This window comes from Macrotis lagotis, chromosome 2, assembly GCF_037893015.1.
Source record: "Macrotis lagotis isolate mMagLag1 chromosome 2, bilby.v1.9.chrom.fasta, whole genome shotgun sequence".
Lineage (NCBI taxonomy): Eukaryota > Metazoa > Chordata > Mammalia > Peramelemorphia > Peramelidae > Macrotis > Macrotis lagotis.
This window is the reverse complement of record NC_133659.1, coordinates 72491880-72512543: the sequence shown is the minus strand read 5'-3', so window position 1 is coordinate 72512543 and position 20664 is coordinate 72491880. Positions and strand designations below refer to the sequence as shown.

The following is a 20664-nucleotide window of genomic DNA, read 5'->3' as shown; positions in this document are numbered from 1 at the left end:
ATAGCCATGCATATATTAACAATTGAAAGTTCACTGTTATCTGCTGTATTTTTTAGAGGGACATGATGGTGATGTCAATTTTTAAAATCATATAACCTAGAGATTATAAGGCCACTGAAATGAAAGACTTTATTTTAATAGCATGCTCAAATTTCGTTACAATTAAGAGAGCTGGCCCAACTAGGACTCAGTTGGATTGGGGTATTTATCAGTTTCAGTGTAAATACCAACCATCTGAGATTTTTTAAATACCTCATCCCATTTCTGGTTGAAGCAGTTAGCCTGAATAACATCGGCCAATCCAAATGAAATCAGATTAAAAATTTTAAAAGATTTCTTCTTTGGGACAATTATCAGTAAAAATATATTTTATAGAATATCTAATGAATTATATATAGATTAAAAAATGATCTGAATTGGATTATCTGAACCTAAGAGTAAAATCTACTTTTATGTATCACAGTTATCTTGAAATTCAAAGATATAACACTCCCCCACATAGTACTGTATATTCTATTTCATATGGTCCAAAAGTCTATAAGATTTAAGGAAAATGACAACCAAACATTCCAAGTATTATCCAGCAATACATGACTTTTTGCAAAATAAATTTTTGATTTTTAAAAAGACAATGGGAGAAATTAAATACTTGAAGTTAATTTTTTTGTAAAGCTTCAGCATTCATAAATCTAAAATGACAATCTGAAAATCCCTAATTATAAATTCTTGGAGTTGTCCAAAGATAAATATTTGCTCCTTCTACTCCTAAAATGCACTTAATATGTGGTATGGTTAGATATGGTAAAATTGAGGTAGGAAAAACTTTTTGCTAGGATTTTCCCCACTCACCTACACCAATATAATTCTGAAATAACATAATTTTTAGAGAAAATAGCCCATATTTTAAAATTGGTGGATTAAAATGTCTATCAATCTCTTCTATTAAAATGTCTATCAATCTCTACTATTAGTTATTCATGCAAAGATACAGAGTAATTTGAAATCAATTAGTGATCTACCATAAGATAATTTGATCTCCAAGAAGCAAATTTAGTCATGGAATCTCAGAGTTGGAAGGAACTGAAAAAGTCATTCATTTTCCCTTTAAACCTAAGGCAGGAATCTACTCAGTAATATTCCCAATAAGTGGTCATCCAGTCTATGCTTGAAGACCTTCACTGATGGAGAACTCACTACTTAGAAGTCAATCTCACATTTGAACAGCTCTAGTAGCCACAATCAAGAATTTGATTGGATCATCTTTCCTAATTGACCTTTGGAGTCAAGCAAAACAAGTGTTATAACCCCCTTTCAGATGACATCTGTCAGATATTTGAAGACAATTATCCCCCTTCTTTTCCCCTTCTTTAATGACTTAGCTTATTTTATAGCAATTTAAGTCTGCCCTTCCTTCCCTCTATTTATTACAATATACCTTCTTTCATTGGTTCACTGCTGGGTTCTCCTTTTAGACTCAGCATTCGGGAGAAGCCACTGGACAGAGTAGAGAAAATACCACGAGTGAAATATCCTTCTTGCTCTGGATTCTCTGACCTTACTGAAGTCAGAAGTGACCTTGCAGGTCTGCTACTGCAATGGGGTGCAGGTTCAGAAAGTGATCTGGTGAAGGGAATCCGAAATGATCTGGTGCCATCACCTTGGTTTGCTGTTGGTGTTCCATGAACATCATCAGTACAAACATTTTTGTAGGCTGTTTTCAGGAGGCCCTCAAAGGACTGTGGCTTGTCATGATCACTTCTTTGACTTTGTGACCTCTTTTTTTTGTTCCCTTTCCACCGAAGGCTGGGATGTGTCTGCCACCTATAAGCACCCAGTGGTTTCCCCAGATCAGAATCAGTATACTCGTAAGTCCTCTTCTTACTTTTTGCTGGACGGCACCATTGATAATTTTTTAAACTATTTCCACCTCCTACAGAACCACCGGCAGGTTCTGATAGAGACCTCTGATAGTTTGCAGGACAGAGCGCTTTTTGTCTTCTAAAGATGCTCATTTTCCATCAAACAGTTTTCAACAATTTCCCTAAACTTCGTTTTCTTCAACTTTTACAGCCTTTACAGTCAAGCCACACTTGTCTGGGTAGCGAACAGCATTCTACTGCTTAAGCAGCTTTCTTTGTGTGGCTTTGAACCACAGCAGATGTTGCTGTTTAAGGAATGGTGTCATGTTATTACCCCTTTTTCCCAGATCTCAGAAAATGTTAGCAGCACCCAAAATCTCTTGCTGGATCAAGATCTATCTTCCATTTATGAAAATGATGAAGTTTTAACAGGTCATTTGCACTTCCTGAACAGGGTAAAGCTTCTATACCAGACTTTCAGGAAATAACTTTAAAGGCCAAAAAAAAAAAAAAAAAGAGCAGTGAAGAGACACAAAAACCCACAAACACCTTTATGGACCAATAGTAGTGAAGTTTCTACCATGCAAATGATGGTGGGTTAAAAGTAGAATGTGAAAGTACTTAAGTTGACAAAAATACTCTGTTAAGTCACCATGTAGTTCTATTCATATTGCAGAGATTTTAAGTTTTGAATAATTTCATTGTCATTTCCACAGACTCCCTTGAGCAAACCTTCAACAGGAAACACTGTTCATTCCAAAAGGTAAAACCCCTTATCTAAACTGAGAAAAGGTAAGTCTCAGGAGAACCAGTAAAGGAACAAGCTAAAAAGGAAAGAAAGCTGTAACTAAAAACAGTAATAATGTAATATACCAGAAGAATGGAAAAAGCACACAAAGCTGGAAGTAGGAAGAGAAGTGGGTGGGATTTTTTACTAAGTTTTCAACACTAGCTAAGAAAAGTTTTGAGGCATGAACTTGTGCCAACTGGAACATAGGAATAGAAATATTTCAATCTTTTTCAAGAGGGCAAATTTTGTTTTGTAAATCTAATTGAGACAAGTCAAATGGAAAAAAATACTTCTATCTGTTTAACCAAAGAAATTGCTTTTTATTCTGCACTCCCGACAACTTCAAAAATAGCTGAGCAGTTAAAATTTTGTTAAAGTTATCTGATACTGAACCAAGTCTGCTCACAATACCCTAAAAACAGGGGAGTACAATGAAAAGCCTAACAAATAAATACAAAAAATTGCCCATAAAAGATTTATTATAAAAACAATTAACTTTACTTGTCAAGTACTTTGGCCAGTCTGAGAAACTATCTATTCCTTTACTACAAGGTATATTTCTTGTTACCTGGGTTATTCTTACATTAAAGAATGTAAAGGGATTCATATACTGGATTTCTAAAGAAATGAAATTTTAAAAAGTGAATTTAATTAGCTTTATGAAAACACAATGAACATTAATCCAATTATAAATAAAGTTCCAAATTCTCTTCCAACATTTGTTAATGTTCTTGTACAATTTTAAAAATCTTGCAATCAATGTACCCCGATATTTACATGAAATAGATTTTTTTCTGACTTTAATGATGCTCCAGAAAAGTTATATGGATTGATTTTAGGCAACCTCATTAGAGCTTCCTAATGTAGGGGGACTCTACTCTATGTACTATGAAAAGCTGAACTCTTTTTTGATGAATAATCACTTTTAGATTTATGTATAGTCATATATTTGGATTATATAAACCCTAGCAAAGAAAAACTATACTACTTTATTAGCATCTGCTTTTTTGTTCTACTTTATGAAGATATGATGTGTATTATATATCATGAACACTTATTTTTGGAAATGGATGGAAATATTTTTCCCTGTAAGAAACCTTCAAGCCCAAGCAGGTTACAAAGCAAACAGAAAAAGACCAAGTGACTGTGAAAGAAGAGTCTGACAAAAGAACTGACTTGACAGCAAAGATCAGTGTGAATGAGAGAAGAGAGATGCAAGGATTGTAGATAGTATACTTGAGGCATGGGGAATGAAGGAGAGGGAAGGAAGTATTTTAATTGGAGGTCCTCCAAGACTATTCATAATTGATACTTTTCCATGGAAATTAGAGCTACCCTACTGAATAGTGGAAGGAAAATTTAGGGTTACCTTTCCAAACCAACCAATAAATAGCAAGAAAAAATGAAAAGAAAGAAATCTGTTTCCTTACTGTGTATTGATGCACATTAGTTTATCTGGTAATCTGCAAAGCAATTTTCAAAACTTAAAGGAAAACTGTATTAAAAATTCTGGAATTCGGGGGCATTCAAAAGCAGTTTCCTAATTAAAGATCTAGATATGTTAAAAGGGACCTTAAAATGTCATCCAGTTTAAAAGAATACAAACATTATTATATTATGAATGTAGTGATAACAGCTGCTATCAGATAAAAAATAAATCACTTCTCTAAAATGTAAATTTACAAAAATGACATGCTATTTAAAACAGATAAAGTACTTCATCTAAAGTAAGAAGAATAGAATTTCAATGATATGTTAATCACTTGTGTAAGCTAGTCAGTGTGTATTATTAAGATCTAGATAAATTATATGTTCTTTCCCTTTCCTAAATAATTGCTCAGTTCACTGAAGCTTAACTGAGTCTCAACTGAAAAAGAGAGAATTCCAAAGGAGAATTTCATGTTAATGGTTCTCAAGAAAAGAACAATAAATAAAATATCAGGGTTGAATTTGTATGGAATAATATATTGGTCCTATCCTCCTGGACTAGATGATATCTATAAAAGTTTTTTCTAGGTCAGCAAATCATAAGAGTCACAAACAAGATTTTTCATACCTTCAACTAGTATAGCAACTGAGATCACTATCTCATTATAGCTGATATATAAATAAGGGCTTTTTAAAAGCTAAAATGGACTAGTATAAAATAAAAGGAAAAGGAAAACAATAAGGAACAAGACACAGTAGCTGATAGGCACCAACCATGATTTACTAGAAAAGACTTTCAAACCAGGAACAGTAAACCTGAGATCTACTTTGGGTAACTCACTAATCTTTTCTTTGGTAGTTTCTTCTTCTGTAAAATTTGATATGCCACTTTCATGGACTTGGTTGAGAAGAAGCAAATGAGACATATATTAAGATTTTGAAGAATACAAACTATGCAAATACAAATTTTTTTTCTTATACCACCTATACAAACGTTAAGGTATTTTCTGTTATCAAACAATAATGTAAATTTGTAAGCATAACTTTCTTCCTGAAAAATTGGATAAAATTTTATAATATTTCAAAATAATTTAGCTCACTGTTTCAAATTATTTTTTAATAATTTTTGTACTGCTGATTAAATCATTTTATTATTACATATTATAAGATAATGGTTCACATGTATGCTTGATTAGTAATAATTTCTTGAATCTAAAGCAGGAATTATTATAAAATGGACTGGTACTTCCATGAGCAGACATCCTTCTGCTCATGATTATAAAAGAAACTAACTCTATTAAAATACAGTTATCAATTTTTTTAAGTTCACAGATTCTAAGTTAAGAAAAATTAAGTGATATAAAAGCACCTTGGGTAATGGACTTATGTAATCTAACAAATATTTTATAAGTGCCTATAATGTGCAAGGAACAAGCTAGGTGATATTCTAGGATACAAAAACAAAAAAAAAAAGACTCATCATCATGTCTACATATTAATGATAAAGCTACATATTGTTTTGGAGACTTTTCTGATCAGTTACGGAAAAATTCTGGTTTCATGGTTTTCACTTGGGGAACAAAAGAACAAACTCAAAAAACTTATGCCAGGATTATAAACTAAGAAAAGATGAAGAGTGGGCATGGTAATCAGAGTTGCACTGCTGAAATAAAATTTAGAAAATTATAATTAAATAAGGACACTACTAACATATAAATAGTGTAAAAGGCCTGGGTAGAACATTATGCTTGAATTATACAGGAGCATTTCAGATTTCTCAATGAATACAATGTGCTTTTGGGTTTTTTCCCTTTAAATGGAAAATTTGAAATGACAAAAAATGGCATCAAATAAAATTAAAAACCAGAAAGCACAGATGGAGATTCAACTGTTAACCACAATACAAAAGAAAATAAAAAAGATCTAGTACTATCATTTTCATAGCTGACTAAGTTTGGATTTATTATAAACACGTTTCCTTTTCCTTATGTTTTAAAAGCAATGACTATATTTCTGTTTGATATTTTAAGATTCTAAATGCATATAATTTATAATTTTGCAAGAGGGTTTATTAAGATTCATAACATTTTTAATATTTTTCCAATTACGTAACAGTGAGTGATCTGATGTAGGTTACACATGTACACACATATTAAATATATTTCCATACAAGTCATGTTGTGAAAGAAGAATCAGAATAAAAAGAAAAAATCAACAAAGAAAAAACATACAATGAATTTTTAAAAATGAAAATAGTATGCTTTGGTTTGCATGAATTTTCCATTCTTTCTCTTGATGTATATGGTATTTTAGAATTGTCTTTGATCATTGTACTGCTGAGGAGAGTTGAGGCTATCATAGTTGATCTTCATAATATTGCTGCTAAAGTATAAAATGATTTCCCATTTCTGCTGATTTCACTCAGTTTTTCCAGGTTTTCAGAAATCCTTCTGCTCATGATTTCTTATAGAACAATAGTATTCCATCACATTTATTACCACAATTGATGGACACCTCCCTTCAATTTTCAGTTCTTTACCACTACAAAAAGACTTGTTATAAATATTTTTATATTTAAGGTCTTTTCCATTTTTAATGATCTCTTTGGGATACCTAGTACTGGTATTACTGGGATCAAAGGATATGTACAGTTTGGGCATATGCATTTCACAATAGTTGGATCACTTCACAATTCCACAAACTCTACATTAGAGTTCCAGTTTTCCCATGTCCTCTCCAACACTAATCATTTTCTTTTTTTGTCCTTAACCAATCTGATAGGTACACAGTGGTACCTCAGAGTTGTTTTAACTTGCATTTTTCTAATCAATAAAGATTTGGAGCATTTTTCATGTGACTGTAGAAATCTTTACTTTCTTCACATCTATCAATGGTGTCTTCCTTCACTAGATTGGAAGCTCCTTGAAGATAGCAACATTAATTTCACATTTGTGAAAATTCACAGCACTGGAAACATAATAAATACTTAATAAATAATATGCAAAGGTCCATTATGGTTACACTAGAAAGTAACTGGAAAGGTTTTTCCCTCAAGATAATATAAAATACAAGTTAATAAATGCCAGTATACTTACCAAAATAGCCAATTTTGTGTATAGATCTTAAGGCAAAAACTAACTGTGAGCCAAGAAGGAACAAAAATAGGAGGTCCTTTACAAACACTATCAATATTATTATCCCCATTTTACAACTGAATAAGCTTAGGTAGAGAAGTAAAGTGATTTGCCCTGCAAAACTCCAAAGAATGTAAAACTAGATTTAAACTCAAGTCTTCCTGACTCCAGACTGAACACTATGCTGCTGCACCTCTAAAATCATAAAATTATAGATTTGGAACTGGAAAGTCCTTACAAGTTAGTGAATCCAATCCCCTGACCCACTGTTCCCTGAACAAGTGACTTGTTTAGCATCACAACAGACTTGAACCCAAATTTTCCTGGCTCCAAGTTCAGCACTGTATCTATCACAACCTTACCATTTTGGCAAATATTCTCCTTTCATTGAATTTATTACAAGCTATTCATCTACAGTGGTCAGATAGAAAAATTCTCGCAGATTGATATAAATGATATGAAAATACATATACTCCATTTGAAGTTTAAGACAATTTTGTATTTTGTTACCATAAAGAATAACATTTTCCTCTTCTTCCTTGACTGCAAAAATAATTCAAAATACATTATTATTTTATAAGTTTTGGAAATATCTACATATTCCATTTTCATTTTCCTCACCATCAACTATATTTTGGGAAGTAGTGGGTGAGGGGAGAGAGGATATTGACACTGTTGATAAACAAATATTAAACTACCTTCTTTCACATCAAAAGATAAGTTGACATGGGAGTGATGATCAACTTTGATGGACCTGCTCATTCCATCAGTGCAACAATCAGGGACAATTTTGGGCTATCTGCAATGGAGAATACCATCTGTATCCAAAGAAAGAATTGTGGGGTTTGAACAAATACCAAAGACTATTACCTTCAATTTTTGGGAAAAAGTCCATTATCTTATTATGTAATTTTGCTATCTCTTATGCTTTTTCTTCCTTAAGGATATGATTTCTTTCTCATCACATTCAACTTAGATCAATGTATATCATGGAAACAATGTAAAGACTAACAGACTACCTTCTGTGGGGGGTGGGGAGAGGGAAGCAAGAATAGGGGAAAAATTATAAAACTCAAAATAAATAAAATCTTTCTAAAAATATAAAAATAAAAAAGATGAGTTGAAAATCATGTATATTTCTAGCTCAATTCAAAAATAGCTTTAAAAACAAGAGTTAAGCAAAGACTTGTTTTAAAAAAATGTTTAAGTCTTTGTTTATGCAAAGTTAAGTAATTAGTGACATAACATCCCCTTCCCATCTCCTATCACTGGAGTCCATCTGCTTCCCCCTTAAGCACTTCCTTTTGCAAAGACTACCTCCCCTTTGGTTAGTACAACTAAAAGACACACCTGACATGTACACAAATGCTTCTCAATAAAGAGACATGCATCTATCTACAAGAGTCAGCTGTACAGTGCTTTCAAAAGATAAATGTTTGGAATGTTTTGGATTTTATAAACAATACAAAAATAAGACAAGTGCACAAAACAATCAAGTGTGCCATACACTCTTTACGTCTTCTATCCTGAAGTGACATCTCTCTATTACCAACATCATAAAATATTTCTTTGGTAGACTTCTGGAAATATAGTATTGCTTAACAACTATTTAGATGTTAAGTCTATACCAAGGCAACCAAGAAATATCAAGCATTTAGAAAAAAGAATCAAGAAAGCAAAATAAAGTAACAGATTCTTGGCTATGACTGAATTTGAATATGAAAAATCGGGTCAGTCTAAATATTCCCTTTGGCACTTTGGAAAGGGATCTTAAAACTAAACAGCCTCCAATGGACTACTACTGCTATATATTTTATATATTGAGATATTTTATTTTGTTGATACATCCTAATAAAGGTTATTAAAGAGATCTGCTATTGGTGGTTGGTCAAACAAGGTTGTCAGTAAAATTAAAATATTAACTTCTCCTCTAGCTCTTTCATTTCTAAAAATCTCATTTTTCTAGAATGAAAAACGGAAAAGTCCTCAATACAAAGCAAATATCAAGCAAGAATGGATACTTGCTTGAGTTTAACAAATAAGGGGCGGCTAGGTGGTGCAGTGGATAAAGCACCAGCCCTGGAGTCAGAGGTACCTGGGTTCAAATCTGGTCTCAGACACATAATAATTACCTAGCTGTGTGGCCTTGGGCAAGCCACTTAACCCTGTTTGCCTTGCAAAAACCTAAAAAAAATGATAATTAAATCCAGATAATTAGTAATTTAATCCAGATCATTAAGCACGTATTATATGCAGTATTATCTATTTATGTAATGCAAAAAAAAGGTCTAAATCAATTTATAAGAAACATACTAAAGAGATTTATTTTTTCAAAATGCTTATTCTCAACCACATTTGTTCTTTGTTTCTTAAAGTGGTTGAAGATTATTATTGGAAAAGTAAATCAAATTTGGAAAAAGAGAAAAGAAGTAAAGGGATAGAAAACAGTGAGGTGAAGAATGGAAACAAAAAAAGAATTTAATTTGCTTTAATTTGTCAAAGTATCATATAGAAATCTAAAACATCTGCTGCTAGTAATAAATACTTGCCGGATTTTGGTTTTCCAGCATTTCATTTCTTGTTAATTCATCATTATTTAAACCAATCAACCTTGTAAACAAATGTATTATTGCACAGTGAACAGGGCATAAAGAAATCTTTTGCCATACTGAACTTGAATGTCAGACCCTTTAGAACAGAAAAGACTAGTACATAGAACATCACCTATGTTCAGTGAGTACTACTGTCAGTCCTTGGGGACAGCCCCTATGGCATGAGCACTGAAGAATACCTGGAACCAGCACTCCTCAAGTGCCACCCTTAACCCACCCACCATAGAAATGCACTGAAGCAAAGATCCACCAGGATGGAACTCTCTTCTCTTGATTCCTGGCAGAGCTGCCACTCTTTCTCTCTCTCTCTCCATGTGCTCCAACCTATACCAGACCTATATTTGTTAGAACAATATGGACCCAGCTCCATGTTGAATTTCAAAAATAATTAAATCCAGATAATTAGTAATTTAATCCAGAGAATTGTTAAACACATATTATATGCAGTATTATCTATTTATGTAATGCAGGATTTATGTCAATCTAAGCTTTTTTTCCTCTTCTGTTTTCCTCTCCTGGGTTCCTTGCTATTTTCTTTTCCCTTCTTTCCTCCAAATTTCTTCCCTGGAGTTAATCTTCTCTCTCTCTCTCTCCTCCCCTCCCCTCCCCTGCCCTCCCCTCCCCTCCCCTCTTCTCTTCTCTTCTCTTCTCTTCTCTTCTCTTCTCTTCTCTTCTCTTCTCTTCTCTTCTCTCTCTGTCTTCTGTTTTTCTGTCTTTCCCAGTTTGTAACTTTGTAACTACCAATATGACCAATGCTTGTCCAAGCCCAGTCATTTCTTATGGCTATCTTCCTATTCTTTTCCTCTTTCCTTCAGGCATTCTTATCTTGACCTTTATTTTTCAGTCTGTCCTGAAGTAACTTGTTGTCCCTCCAGATGAATTAAATCTATGAACTACTAGTGGTCTATAATATACATGTAAGCTTTTATATAGCTGGGGCCACTTGTGAGTTTTTCATGTAGGAAAAACCCTGATCTTTGGGATGGCACCCCCAGTTTCTTCATCATTAATAGCTCCCTTCCAAAATAAAAAGTTAAATTATAAAGATAGATCTTACCTCTGTTAACCTGAGAAAGACTTGTTTCTAAATTTCCTGCAAAGAGATACACTAAAATGTCAGTACTATTCTACTAAAGAAGAGTAAATGGCTATCTGTTCTGTATGAATATCTTGTAATTTTGTTAAGAATAGTTCCACACAGAGGAGATAAAAAAAATGCTCTATGTAAAAGCTTCTGTCCCTCTTGGGCAAAGAAGAAAAAGAGCTATTGCTTTACCTATCATGAGATAAAGCAGGTCTTTAACAGGTACCTCAAGCTGCCTTCTAAAGAGTTACATAGTAAATAAATAATCAATTATTAACCTAACTGTATCATCCTTTGTGAGTCAAAGAAGAGATGCTAGATATCCTATTATGTACCAGGAAGACAAAAGATGGAAGGGAAGGGAAGTTGTAAGGTTTTGGTTATTAATTAGAGTGAAAATAAAATTTATTTTTCCCCAAACAAATTCACCCAAGAACCCTAGGTAAAGAACACCAATTCTCACTAGGTCATATAGCCTCTGGCTGTAGATCCTACATTCATGACTAATGACTCCATACCCAGGATCATCATTTTAGGAAGAACTTCAGATATACTTCATATTCATACCCTGGAATTTCTCTTATTTCCAGCTTTCTGCCTTTCTCCCATTTCTCTAGGTGTCTCTTTGAGGGTAAGGACTGTCTGGTTCCCCTGAACTAAGCACCTAGATTAGTATCTGGCACCTAGTAAGTGCCTAATAAATACTTAAGCTATCCAGAGGTAGTTCCTTCCATTTTGGAATTCCTATTTTTTTTTTGATAGGCTGTTTACCCTTATCTCAAGCCTGATTTTCTGAAACATCTAACTATACGCTTAACTCTTATATGAGAAGTCCTAAAATACTTGAACTTCTTGTCATTCTCCCCAACCCCTAGATCTCTACTCCAGGTTAAAAAAGCTGAGTTAATTCAACTGGTTACCTGACATGAAGCCAAGACACTTATCAATTTAATCAAGGACCCCAAAAGAACATAATACTTTAGATATTGTCTAGCTAGAGCTAAGGGATAGTGTAACTCACTCCTACATTTCTAATACCTATGTCTCTTCATGAAGTACCAGATCATTAGGTGCCTGCCATAAGACAATGCTGACCTACAGTGACTTACAAGTCTCCTAAAATCTATCAGATCTTTCTCAAACTAACTTGTCTTACCATGTCTTCTCTAACTTGTACTTCAAATAGAATCTTGAACCCAAGAATAAGATGATATTTATCTCCACTGGATTTCATTTGTTTAGAATTTTCCTTCAACATCCCTACTAGCATTTACTTCACCAGGAAATTTGATAATCATCCTATCTCTGCTTTAATTTTTCACTCAGTCTTCCTGCTGTATTAAACCAAGTGACAATTTGAGATTGCAGCCAAAGTTTAAAAGGGTTATCAAACTCATTGTGCATGCAGTCTAAATTATATTCACAAATCTGATGCATTAACCCAACAAATTCTCCCTCAACGTCTGTTTTTTGAAACAGAAATCAGCTATATGATATTAAGGGCAATTTTGAATCTCTGTAACCCATCTTTTCTTTATTGTTATAGACTGTGCTAAATATCACATGTATGATTGCTAATATACTGATAGAATTAAGCTAATAATTCACTAATACACCCCTCTTTACCTGAATTGGATTATCATACTTCCAATATAACCTAAGGTCCCAATGTGAAAGAATCCAGAAGACCCGGTCTTGTTTAGCCCACTAAGGAAGAGAACTATGATGACTATAGATGGAGGTGTCCTCCATCAAACTAGGATTATTCTTTGATATCCAATACAACATTTACAGGCTTTAAGAACAGATATGAACAGCAAAAATTCCTCTGCTCCTGAGTAGTTTAAGGAGATAATCAAGACTTCCAACTTGTGGTCAGAGATAAATAGCCCCAAAAGCCCAAACAAACCAGTTTAAGAATATAGTTTACTGGGAGCTCTCCTTGGTACTGAGTGGTCCAATTTTTAGCCTTTGTTGCCAGTATGGCAAACTCTATAACTGGACTCCCACTTAAACCTGATAGTCTAACAAATTATGACTCTAACATGTCTAATCTAATCCTATCTACTTGTGTGAAGTGCACATATAATGTGTAAATAAGCAAAAATATACATGGTGGATAATTGTGTTCAATTTTTATTTTACGGATAATGTATGATATCAAAAATTCACTTATCTAGACAAAATTTTCCCAATTTATTAAAGAGCATATTGTATGAAAGAAAATCAAAACAGGGAGCAATCAAGCCATACGAGTAGCCATTCACTTGCTTGTGGAACTGTAGCATGTACTTCTGTAAAGAATTACAGGTGAAAGTTCAAATAAATCTCTTCACTGTTCTTCACTTCTCATCTTTTCTTACCATCTGTCTATACACTATATTAAACTAATGATATCCCTGTATATAGAACCACTCCCCAAAGAAGCTACTGCCTCTTGTCTTATCCACAAAACACTGGAAACAACAGACACATACCAATGACACAAAAAAGAATTATACACTGCTGAAGGAAAAGCAGGGTAACATCCTGTCACAACAGGCAGCATTTACAAAATAGTCTGTTTTATAAACAGCAAAAAGAGAAAGAATTTGAAAATGTAATTGGAATAGGAGATTAGTCATCTGAAATCTTCAAAAATCTTAATGAAATATTTAATCATTGTCAGGTTAAATCAATCTGCAGAAAAGTATTACTATTATGAATAAGGATGAGTGACATTCAAAATGATTTTTCTGACATTCAGAAAACTAAACTAAAAATAGCAGCTTATCAGATTTTTAAAATGTGTCCATTAGAAGAAAAAAACTGCATTGCCTTGATGACATTTAAAAATATTTGTGACATATATAAATTTAAAGTTGAGTCATTAAGAAGGGATCTCCTTGATTAAAAAGGAATAGAGCTATTGCACAGGTTTCAGAATCTTATACCACACCGCTCTCTTCTTCAGCAAAGTATTACAAAGATAAAAGGCAAGAGAAGAGAAAAATGCGTAAGGGGTAGCCAGGTGGTGCAGGGGATAGAGGACCACCCCTGAAGTTAGGGGGGCCTGAGTTCAAATCTGACCTCAAACACTTAATAATTACCTAGCTGTGTGACTTTGGGCAAGTCATTTAACCACATTGCCTTGCCAAAAAAAAATAAGAAAATAGGATAAACAAGTACCCCAAGCATCATTTAAAATGCTTTTTAAACTTGTAGTAGCTAAAATCTAGAGAAAATAAAAAGAAATATAACCCATGTAGCTTAATATTATATATATAAAATATATATTGTTATGCAAATATTTCTATGTGAAAATATACAAAATACAAAATACTATAAAGATGAGATACACAAAGTAACATTGAAAGGTACAAATTTAATCCTACTATACACTAATCTTTATATCTTATCTTTTTGACACCAAATCCAGCACTGTACCCACTATTCCACCTTGCTGTCTACTTTAAAGTTGAATGTTGCAAAATGACAAAGAACAAGCTTGCTTCAAAGAAGAAATACAAGAAAACATTTAGAAAACACTCTTTTGCAAAGATGGAAGGTATGAGGAGCAACATGTGTGGGAAACTAAAAATATCGTCATATGTGTCAATATGACAATATTAGCTCTTATTTTTTTCTCTTTTCTCTTTTTTTCTTCTATTACTCTTTGGAAGGGATAGGAATACAGTTGGAAATTTAGATGATATAAATATAAGAGATATCCATATAATCTATTTAAAAAGTCAAACTGAATATCCCCAGAAGCAACAGAGTCACTGAAGGTTAATGAGTAAAACTGAAACAAACTTACCCTAACATTTTAGGGAAAACAATTTGCCAGCATTGTAAAGGATGAATCAGAAAGAGACTATAGAGAGAACAGGTTTGGAATGCTAAGTCATTTGAATCCTTCTGTTTTCTGAGGAAATCTCAGAATGGACACAATGGTCATGCCTCAGCAATTAGCTCATCCATTACCATCCTTCAGGTTTAGGACCTTCTCATCTTGGAACATCCCTCCATTATTTTTCTCCTTTTTCCCATTGGTGAATTTCTTCAAGGTCTACATTTTGGGTGGAATCCCAAGTCACTGGCGAATCTTCATAAAAATTCTCCTATACTATCTCTTGCTCCTCCTCCTCTTCCTCCTTCTCCTTTTTCAGCTTTATGTGTACATGCATGTGCAAGTCCTTATGTGTTTGGTGTTACCCAATTCTTTGAGGGTAGGGACTTTTCCTCATTATTTATATTCTGAGTGCTTAGGGAGCATTTAATAACGACTAGTTGCCAAATTCTGCAAATCCCAGAGCAAACAGTTGTGGAAAGGACCCAAAATGATTTGTAAGAAGCTTCAAGATTAAATGTAATCCATATCAACTCAGAGCATTCAATTCTGGGACACATTTTATCTTGTAGAGGGAGGCAGGGTGGCATAGAAGAAAGAATGCTAGATTTGAAGATTCAGATACCAGTTGTACAAATTTCTATGAGAACATGGGCAAGGTATTAAGCCTTTCCAGGTTCCATTTTCATCACATGTAAAATTAAGGGATTGGACTCAATGACCTTGAAGTTGTCTTCCAGTAAAAAAAAAATAGGTTCCTATCATTATTTAATCTCATAGCTCTTAAAAACTTTACTTGTCATATTAAAATTTTATAGAATATTCATCTTGATTCATATCATGTAGTTCCTTGAGGATACTGATTTATCTTTGTATCTCTCCTAAGACGATGAGCTAAAGATGCCTAATAAATGTGGACTTAATTGCTGTCTACCTTCTATAACTCTAAAGTCATTATGGAAAATCCATATTGAGATATAGTGGAAAGAGTTTTAAAAGGGAAAAGTATAGCTGGGAGGTGAAAGGGAATGTAAAGGAAAGAATGAAAGACAGAAAAAGGCATCTAAGAAAAAAGACAGGAAACAATCATAGATACTATGGTCTATTGCAAATAGTGACTTGGGTTACCTTCTTAGATTTTGGAAAGATTACTCAAATTCCAGGATTATCCTCAAAAGCTAAAAAGTACTGTCACTGCACATATTACAGTGTTTTCCAGTACCATTACTAACAAGACATATCATTATGGCATAAATAAGGAATTTTCAGCAATATACATAATTACCATTCTTAAGTTTTCCAGTATAAATACCACTAATTTATTTAATAGAAAAAGGCTGTTATGTGAAGTTCTAGTTGGCTCTTATCTGGCTGTGGTAGTAGTAATATAATAAGAGTGGTGGGTTTTCATGGCAGAACTGGTGGAAATACTGACATCCTGTTATCATTTTTTGCGAACCATTAATAGAACAAAGAAATTACAAATACAAAATACTGCATTATGCAAATAATCAACATTAGTTATACAGTACACTTTTTTAAAATTGAGCTCAAGTTCTTCTTGAGTTGTGTGAGTGGAGATAATGAATACAGGAAATGTGAAGGCAAAAGCAACAAGTTGGCAATATTTTAGACATATAGAATGACTGCAGGTGAGGACTCAAAGATGACAAATTTTTAAGTCTGAAAGGGAGAATGGTATATTCAATAGCAATAGCAAAAATAGTCAGAGAGAAAGAGGCCTTTTTGTTGGAAGAAGGACAGAAGACGAGTTCTGTTTTGGATATTTTCAGTATGAGATGCCTTCAGAACATCAAGTTCTGGATATCCAAAAAATAATGCAAGATTCTAACAGAAGAAAGATGAAATCTGAATGTATAGAATCATGTGAATAGATGTGAGTTGCTGAAATTACTGAACAATAAAGTAATTAATTTTTAAAAATAGACAGACAAATGTACTCAATATGATTGGTTTCCCTAAATAATATTGTGCCATAAGAAATAATCAATCGGACAGTTTCAGAGGAAACTGTAAAGACCTTTATGATCTGATGCAGACTGATGTTAATAAGACAAGTAAAAGAATTTATGAAGACAGTATTATAGAAAAAAATTTTAAAATACTTTAGAACTCAATATAATAAGAAATACTTTAGAATAGAATATAATCATAAACTATGAGTGCATAAGAAAAAAAGATAAAACATTCTACTCACCCCTTGACAAAGAGGTGAAAAAAGACTTTAGTCGGGGCCAATGTGGGAATTTATTTTGCTGAGTTCATTATTAAGGACTTTATTTTTCAGGTTCTTCTTTTTTAAGTTCCTCAATATAGAAGGTATGGTGAGATGCACAGTTTTTTTTTTTTAAAGGTTTCTTGGGGCAGCTAGGTGGCGCAGTGGATAGAGCATTGGCTCTGGAGTCAGGAGTACCTGAGTTCAAATCTAGCCTCAGACACATAATAATTAACTAGGTGTGTGGCCTCGGGCAAGCCACTTAACCCCATTGCCTTACAAAAAAAAAAAAAAACTTAAAAAAAAGAAATAAAAAAGGTTTCTTTTTTGATCCTATATATTTTATTTTATAACTTTAAAAACATTACTTGGATGTATACATAAAGCTGAAAAAGGAGAAGGAAGAAGAGGAGGAGCAAGAGATAGTATAGGAGAATTTTTATGAAGATTCACCAGTGACTTGGGATTCCACCCCAAATGTAGTCTCATAGACTTTATGAGACTGACAAAAAAAAAGGTTAAGAACTTCTGCCATCTTTTGTCCTGGAAGAGAAGGCTCACTTTTGCCAGATAATGAATTCTTAGCTGTATAGCAAGCTACCTTGCTTTTTGGAGTATCACATTCCAGGCCCTTCAATCCCTTAATGATTATGCAGCCAGATCCTGTGTAATCCTTACTGTGGCTCCTAAATTGTTTCTTCTGGCTGTTTGCAGGAATTTTCTCTTTTACCTGATGCATCAGGAAGAGCTAGAAAGAGAAATCCCATTCAAAAGGAACTTCAGACAATATAAAATACCTGGGAGTCTACCTGCCAAGGCAGACTCAGAAACTTTTTGAAAACAATTACAAAACACCTCTCACACAAATAAAATCAGATTTAAATAACTAGGCAAATGGCAACTGCTCATGGATAGGCCAAGCTAATATAATAAAAATGACAATTTTACCAAAATTAAACTACTTGTTTAGTGCCTTACTAATCAAAGTTCCACGAAATTACTTTAATGAGTTAGAAAAAATTCTAAGTAAATTCACATGGAGAAATAAAAAGTCGAGACTCTCCAAGGATTTAATGAAAAAAAAATTGGAAAGAAGGTGGTTTAGTCCTACCAGATCTAAAATCATATTATAAAGCATCAGTCATCAAAACTGTCTGGTATTGGCTAAGAAATAGAGTGGGGGATCAGTGGAATAGACTAGGTGCAATAGCAGGAATTGATTACGGTAATCTACTGTTTGATAAACCCAAAGAATCCAGGTTTGGGGACAAAAACTCTCTCTGATAAAAACTGTTGGGAAAATTGGAAGTTAGTACGGAAGAAACTTGGATTAGACCAACACCTCACTCACACCCTATACCAAGATAAGAGCAAAATGGATACAGGATTTACATGTAAAAAACAATTTTATAAGCAAACTAGGAGATCAAGGAATAGTTTATCTGTCAGATCTATGGAAAGGGAAGCAGTTTATGACCAAGGAAGAGATGGAGAATATCATTAAAAATGAACTAGTCAATTTTGATTACATTAAATTAAATTGCACAGATAAAACCAGATAAAAGATCAAAAGAAATGTAGTAAATTGGGAAACAATTTTTACAACCAGTATTTCTGACAAAGGACTCAAATTTTTAAAAAGACAAGCCATTTCCCAATTGACAAATGGTCAAAGAATATGTATGCAAAGGCAATTTACAGATGAGGAAATCACAGCAAACCATAGTCATATGAAAAATTGTTCTAAATCACTAATTATTAGAGAAATGCAAATTAAAACATCTGAGGTACCACCTCACACCTCTCAGACTGGTCAATGTGACCAGAAAGGGCAATGATCAATGTTGGAAGGGAGGTGAGAAATCTGGGACACTAATACATTGTTGGTAGAGCTGTGAACTCATCCAACCTTTTTGGAGAGCAATCTGGAACTATGCCCAAAGGACAACAAAAATGTGCATACCCTTTGATCCAGCAATACCACTACTGGGTCTATATCTTGAAGAGATTATGAAAAAGGGTAAAAATGTCACCTGTAAAAATATACTCATAGCAGCCCTGTTTGTGGTAGCAAAGAATTGGAAATTAAATGAATATCCATCAATTGGTAAATGGTTTAACAAACTGTGGTATATGTATGTGATGAAACACTATTGTTCTTTTAGAAACCAGGAGGGATGGGAATTCAGGGAAGACTGGAAGGATTTGCATGAACTGATGGTGAGCAAGATGAGCAGAACCAGAAGAACAGCAACATGAGGGTGATAATCAAACCTAATGGACTTGCTCATTCCATCAGTGTAACAATCAGGCATAATTTGGGGGTATATGTAATGGAAAATACCATCTGTATCCAGAGAAAGAATTGTGCAGTTTGAACAAAGACCAAAGACTATTACCTTTAGTTTAAAAAAAAAACTTATCTAATTATGCAATTTTGCTCTTATACTTTATGTTTCTTCCTTAAGGATATGATTTCTCTCTCATCATATTCAACTCAGGCATACCAAGGAAACAATGTAAAGACTAATAGACTGCCTTCTGGGGGGGGGGGTGAGGGGAGGGAAGCAAGATTAGGTGAAAAATTAGAAAATTCAAAATAAATAAAATCTTTCAAAAAAAAAAAAACTTCTACCGTCAAAAAAGTGCCACAAAAAAAGGATCAGAATTCCTGGTAGAGAGAAAGAAGAAAAGCAGGCCCACAAAAAAGCTTGAAGGTAACACTGTAGGCATGACTTGGAAAAAGATTCAGGAAAGGAGACTGAGAAGGAAGGAATGGTCAGACAAGAAGGAGGAGATGCAGAATAGAGCATGTATCTAATGCAATACTGTCAAAGGCCAATAAGGATGAGAATTGAGAAAAGTCTCTAGATTGAGATGGCTAGTAGAAATGGTCAAATCAAATGAGGGTTTTGGATGTTTCTGACCAAACTTATAGGAAGCATAAAAGAATCAATAGAGAAACTTAATATTAGGATAGGGGAGAAGACAGAGAGATGGCAGTATGCTGGAGAAGATAGTAAAATTAAGAGTGAATTTCAAAAGGTTTGCCTTGGCAAGGAAAAGGGACATCCAATTTGGCTTTGAAGCTGGAATAAAAATGCAGGAAAGGAAAGTGGCAAAAGATTTCAGGTTTCTGTCTTTACTGTTTATCTAAGAAAGCAACTGAATGCATAATTTTCACTCTCTTCCCCCAATCCCATTGCTATTTCCTTTGGAAAGGATTGAATAGGATAGTGAAGAAGTATTGTTTGAATCCACAGAATGCTGGCACCACTCTTGGGGAGAATTCAGGCTTTGCATCACTTCTTGGGTATTTAATTACATTTCAATTTCCCACAGAGAGCCCAATCTCTGTCAGAAGGCACAGCCAGACTGAGTCACAACTTGAGAATCAAGGAAATTTTATAAAAGCATATGGGAAAAACGTATGCCATTTCAAAATCCTGTGTAGTGTTAGATTTATAGCAACTAAACCATAAACTACAAAACAAAAACAAAACAAAAAAGTGAACTCTTGAACATATTTATGCACATTCGTTTTCTCTTCATCTCTCTTTTCCATCCCTTAAAAAACATTTGAAAAACACATGTGTGATATTAAAATTTCCTACAATATCAAATAAGTCTGCATGAATTTGTGACAATTTACATTCATGGGTTCTGCTTTACAAAATCTTATTGGTGTT

The 20664-nt window shown here is 33.6% G+C and overlaps 1 protein-coding gene across 9 annotated transcripts in view; it reads right to left on the bottom strand.

Moving 5' to 3' along the window:
• The window catches only part of RASAL2 (RAS protein activator like 2), a 317365-nt gene that overhangs the window by 209299 nt on the left and 87402 nt on the right, over window positions 1-20664 (bottom strand). For 4 of the 9 annotated variants that reach the window (XM_074222112.1, XM_074222114.1, XM_074222113.1 and 1 more), the window contains exon 1: window positions 1436-10408. The exons of the other annotated variants lie outside the window; for them this stretch is intronic. In XM_074222112.1, coding sequence (XP_074078213.1) covers window positions 1436-2012 — 577 coding nt within the window. In that variant the 5' untranslated portion in view covers window positions 2013-10408. Of the gene's footprint in view, window positions 1-1435; window positions 10409-20664 lie in introns of those variants that run through there. 9 annotated transcript variants of the gene reach the window in all.